At 40.5% G+C, this 4,823-nt stretch overlaps 1 protein-coding gene across 1 annotated transcript; it reads right to left on the bottom strand.

Annotated features, from left to right (window-relative positions):
• Nucleotides 1-617: 617 nt before the first annotated feature.
• Nucleotides 618-4,360, bottom strand: PFDN4 (prefoldin subunit 4). Its single transcript, XM_032198288.1, has 4 exons — nucleotides 4,137-4,360; nucleotides 3,265-3,372; nucleotides 2,742-2,885; nucleotides 618-1,977 (listed from the first exon to the last, which is right to left on the bottom strand). Exons 1-4 carry the CDS (start codon nucleotides 4,158-4,160, stop codon nucleotides 1,846-1,848), a joined length of 408 nt encoding a protein of 135 aa, XP_032054179.1. The 5' UTR covers nucleotides 4,161-4,360; the 3' UTR covers nucleotides 618-1,845.
• Nucleotides 4,361-4,823: the final 463 nt, after the last annotated feature.

The raw sequence follows: 4,823 nt of genomic DNA, 5'->3' as shown, positions 1-4,823 counted from the left end.
ACGGTTACCATAAATCCATTTTACCTAGAAGAATAGCATAAGTAGTCACTTGTAAAGGAAGAAAGGGGGCTGAGGGGGGTGAAACTAACAACAATGACAACATAACCTCTTTGCTAAGGCATAGGCTTGAATTAGAACTGGCATCAGTTCAAAATCAAAGTTAGAAATCTGTAGTTACAGCCCAGGTATTTGTACACACATCCAGCAGCAGAAGTGTATGAACTGTTGGAATGCTATTGAAAAGAAAGTTAGGAAGTGCCGGGGCTAAACAGAACATTAGCTCGGCTTCCTAGACTTACAGCCTTCAGGTGATTTATATCGTATGTAATACAAGTGCTTGTGTTGGAGTATTAGATCCTCTCTGCTGAATACCATCTTCACTAATTGCTGTGCTAAAATTGATCTGAAACATTTATGATCTTACATAAACAACCACGTGCATTACAATGCTGTAATCTGGAAATAACTGCATCGGTGAGATCCTTTCTCAGGTGTACTGAAAACAAAGTTCTGTATCATTCCTTAGTTCAAAGAACTATTTCAGCAGTAGAAAACCAAAAGTGTTGTTTTTTCTCCAATGTTCACAGTTGAAAAAGAGCTACTACACAACTGAGACGTAAGTAGGAATTAATCACTTTATAAAAATACACCTCATACTCTGAGCCTTTATATTAAAAGAATGATAGTAGATTAATATTTGGCTACCTGAATTTTTCTCTGTCCACAGTGTTTTAGAGAATAGATTAAAAAGATTATTTAAATATGCTAAAAGTTAATTGTTAAAAAACGAAGTCATAACAAACAGAAATGTACATGGAACAATATATTAATATAAAGTGGACAAAAGACCATAAGCAGAATTACAGTGAGACAATTAAAGTGAGAATTTTTTAAAGAATGTAAGAAGTGAACAATTAAAGGCATTTAAAGATTGCATTTAAAGATTACATTCAACTCCACACAGTGATGGAGGCATAATTCCAGGGATTGGTGCTGACATAGCAACAGCATCTATGAAAAATTCCAGCACTAATTCAGTATATAAACATGGATTTAGAAAATGATTGTTGAGGAAAATTTAAAGAGGTTAAGACTCACCATTCTGACTTACATCTTTTGTTGTTCCCAAATATACAGTAGTAAATGACTGAATAAGACTGTGGTTCCAAAAAGTATTTCTTCAATACCAACACGAGCTTTAAAGAGCCCTCCTTCCTCCCCTGTCAACTTGTGACGTTGTGCAGTGAGCTAATAGGGTTTATGCAGCTGTCTGTGAAATGACCGAGGCACTGATCTTTCTTGGAAAAACAAAACAGCCCAGGGCTGTGCTTGATTCCCTTATCCAGTTTATTCTTTGGCCTCAAAACATTTGAGCTAAGATTGAAAGACAAAGGATAGATTTAGTATTTCCAGGAGAACTGCTCAGACTAGGTTAAGCAGCATCACAGCTGAATTTGAAATCATGCCCTAAATATTACAGAGAAACAAAGTCAATACAGTGCAAATCAACAATTACCCATTTCCATTGTTTTTATATTTTTCAAGTATTTTCATTAGCTGAAAAACAAGACCAAGGAAACTACAATATGTGCCTGACTTTATTACTTTAATAAACAATGCATATATTCCATTCTTGGTGCTTTATCAACAGTATGAAGCTAATGCTTTCCTGAACAAATAAATAACTGCAATAACCAAAATATGAAAGCTCTCATTAAATAGGTGGAACCCAAGACAGGAAAGTTAAAAAAAGAAGTGGAATTTTTAAAAATGTTATTGGAAGAGAAGAGCTATCAAAATATTTAATAAAACAAGGAAAAGGTTTATGATATAGTTAAAGAACCTTTAACTGTCCTCAGCCTCAAGATTTATGTTATTTCCAAACTTTGCATAAAGCTGAACTTTCAGGTCAGATAACACTCTCTGAATTGATTCCACTCGAGATTCTAATGCTTCAATTTCTTCTTGTAAACTTTTCTGAAAAAGAAAAAAAAAAATCATCTTCTTATGTAGAGCAAGCAAAGTCATATTTGCCAGCAATATATAAATGATTAAAAGGTACCTCTTTACCAATCTTTTGTCAAGACACACTGTAAGCCTTACTAGAGAGCCAAACAAAACTTAATATGACTTGGTATACTGACAGTCCAATTATGAATTACTGTTCGTGCATGTCCCCCTTCCCAAAATCATATATCAAACATAAATACACCATATTTTAAGAACTGTACAGGTGAACGATTATATGTTCATAGAACGTTTCAAGAAAGAGATTCTAAGTTACACGAGATTTTGTAGACTAGCTATGAGACAGAACTTTGTGTTGGAAGATGCAAATTCATATGTATTTAACAGTAACTATGATAAGTTATTAGTAATTGCTCTGGGATGAAATCGCATCATGGCATTTGGGTATTGATGAACCATTACAGGACATCAACAAATCAGGTATTTTAAAAAAACAAAACAAAACAAAACAAAAACACTCAGCTCAGTTATCCCTGACCTAAACAGATTGCTTGTCAAGAGCAAGAAAAGACACAAAGCTAAACCATCAAAAGATTTCTTTGTTGAATCTTGTTGCTGATTTAACAGGCTCCAGATTTGGAAGGAAAATAACATGTGGTATTATATGATATCATATTTAATAAAAGTTGCTCAAGGGATGAACATCCCATTGCAGTGTTTACCACACTACAGTGGCCACTACAGTAAAGGACATTCCTTCTGTGCTGACAAACCTTTGCCTCCTCCAGCATCTCTTGTGTCTCTTCTTGGGAATGGCTAATGAAGACATCTCCAATTTGGTACGGTATCAGAAGTGAATCACCATCATCAAGCATCATGATGTCATCACAGGCATCTTCCAAATTCTGAAGTTGTTTCTATTTGTCAAGACAGGAGAAAGTTGACCACTTTGTCCTACATTAGTTATTTCAACGGATGCACTGTCGTGCTATCAGTTGAACTGGGTAAATCTGCACTTTGGACAAAAATCCCACCTGCCAGTGTATTGGTACATTTAATAAAGTAGTTCTGGAGATATAATTTAGAATAAATATTAAATTCAATGGAATTGTGACAATAGTTAACTCTCATTAATAGAAAAATTAACCATCAAGAAAAGGGAGATAAAGAAAACAAATTTCACTTGTATCTGATATGCAGTCATGAAGGATTTTTTTTTTAATTTTGCTAAAGAACAGAAAACATAGTAGGATAAAAAATGTCAATTTATTATTTCTACTTTTAAAGCAAGTATACCTTTTTAACTTCTATTTCTTCTTTCAGCTCAGTGATCCTGCTAGTATTTCTTGCAAACTTGTTTATTTTCTGTTGATCTTCAAAAGTAACATTGACATCTTCAGCAGCCTGCAAAGATTAGATCCAAATGAAGACTTACATTAAATTTAATCTTACTACAAGACTGTTCCTGCTAAGTTTGTGAAGAATAAATCTTACAGCTACTACATTCTGCTTATACACGATTCCTTAAAAGGCCTCCACAAGGACATCAGCAATATTCACATTTAAGCCAGACAGAGCTAGTAGCTACATGCAATTCAATCCCCAACTATCTACAGCATTCTAATGCTAAAGGCCGTGACCCTGACAGCTCTCTATGCTCATCTGCACACATTTCTCCAAGGTCACTGCCATACACGATGTAGCCTATCTGTGTAAATCTGTCAGCATCGCTTTATGTTAACTAGCTAGCTGTGAGCTGCTATGGGGGAACTTCAAAGCCATGGAAACTGGCTATGGGAGCCTTCACACCCGCAGAACCGGGCCTCACACAGGCTCTCAGCCCACAGAAACGGTACCAGTAGAGGGACCCCCATTTAAAGGGGGTAAAGCCTGTTACCACCTCACAACACCCCGCACGAGCACGGGCCCCATCTCGTGTAACCAGACCCACACTTGCACATTCAACACCACGACTGATGACTCCCACAGCGCTGCGCTAACAACGCCGGGCCCACAGCCGCCAGGAAGGCCTAACCCGTGCCTACAAGCCCCCGCCGTGCCCGGGGACAGAGCCCCCCGGCCACCACAGCCCCGAGCCGGAGCCGGAGACCCCCTAGAATGCCGCAAAGGGTCCGAGAACGGATCCCACACAGCCCAACTCCACTCACCGCCTTCTTCATGGTGGCGGCCATCTTGGGGGGCTGCACCACTCACCCTTCCCGCAGAGGAGAGGCGCGGCGGCCGGCAAAGCGACTTAAAACGAGAAAACCGCCCGACAGCGGCGAAACGACGGAGCTTGGGGCTTCACACCCTCCTCTACAGCCCTCACAGCCAGCCGGATGCCCGTAGACAGAGCACGGCAACGCTCAATCCTGCCTCCGCTCGGCACTTGGTACGTCCCGCAGCACGGCGAGGGGAGCTGACGAGGAACCAAGGTCGGGGCCGGGGCATGGCCACGGCGCTGCCGCCAGGGGGAGCCGGGAGAGGGCGCCGGGGGCTGCCGGCCCGCTCCCCGCAGCCAACCCCGCTGCCCCTTGCTGGAAGAGGCCTTCGAGTTCAAGTCTTTAAGGAGGGACTTTTTAAGCAGCAATAAATATGTATTTATATTTTCTTAAGCTGAACTGGCTCGTTGGCTGTTTCTAAACAGAAACTGGCGTTTGTACGGTATAATTGCCTCCACATGCTTGAGTTTATTTAGCTTCTCTCGCAGCTACGAAACAACAAAAAAATGGGATAATCATAACATTTCACAACTGCGGGGGAGAGTGCTGGCACCAGCACGTTCCTGATCCTCAGCCGCAGCCAGTACAAGGGCGGCCCGTGATCCAAAAGCCCAGAGCCCCGGTGAATGGGTG

Source organism: Aythya fuligula, chromosome 16, assembly GCF_009819795.1.
Source record: "Aythya fuligula isolate bAytFul2 chromosome 16, bAytFul2.pri, whole genome shotgun sequence".
Classification (NCBI taxonomy): domain Eukaryota; kingdom Metazoa; phylum Chordata; class Aves; order Anseriformes; family Anatidae; genus Aythya; species Aythya fuligula.
The sequence above is the reverse complement of the archived record's forward strand: the minus strand, read 5'-3'. Positions and strand labels throughout refer to the sequence as shown.

Excerpts from the sequence above, each read along its gene's own strand:
- PFDN4 (XM_032198288.1), bottom strand. The coding sequence starts at position 4,160 with ATGGCCGCCACCATGAAGAAGGCG. Across the intron at positions 2,886-3,264 it reads AAGAAATAGAAGTTAAAAAG|AAACAACTTCAGAATTTGGA; the intron begins GTATACTTGCTT and ends CTTGACAAATAG. Across the intron at positions 1,978-2,741 it reads AGATGCTGGAGGAGGCAAAG|AAAAGTTTACAAGAAGAAAT; the intron begins GTTTGTCAGCAC and ends TTTCTTTTTCAG.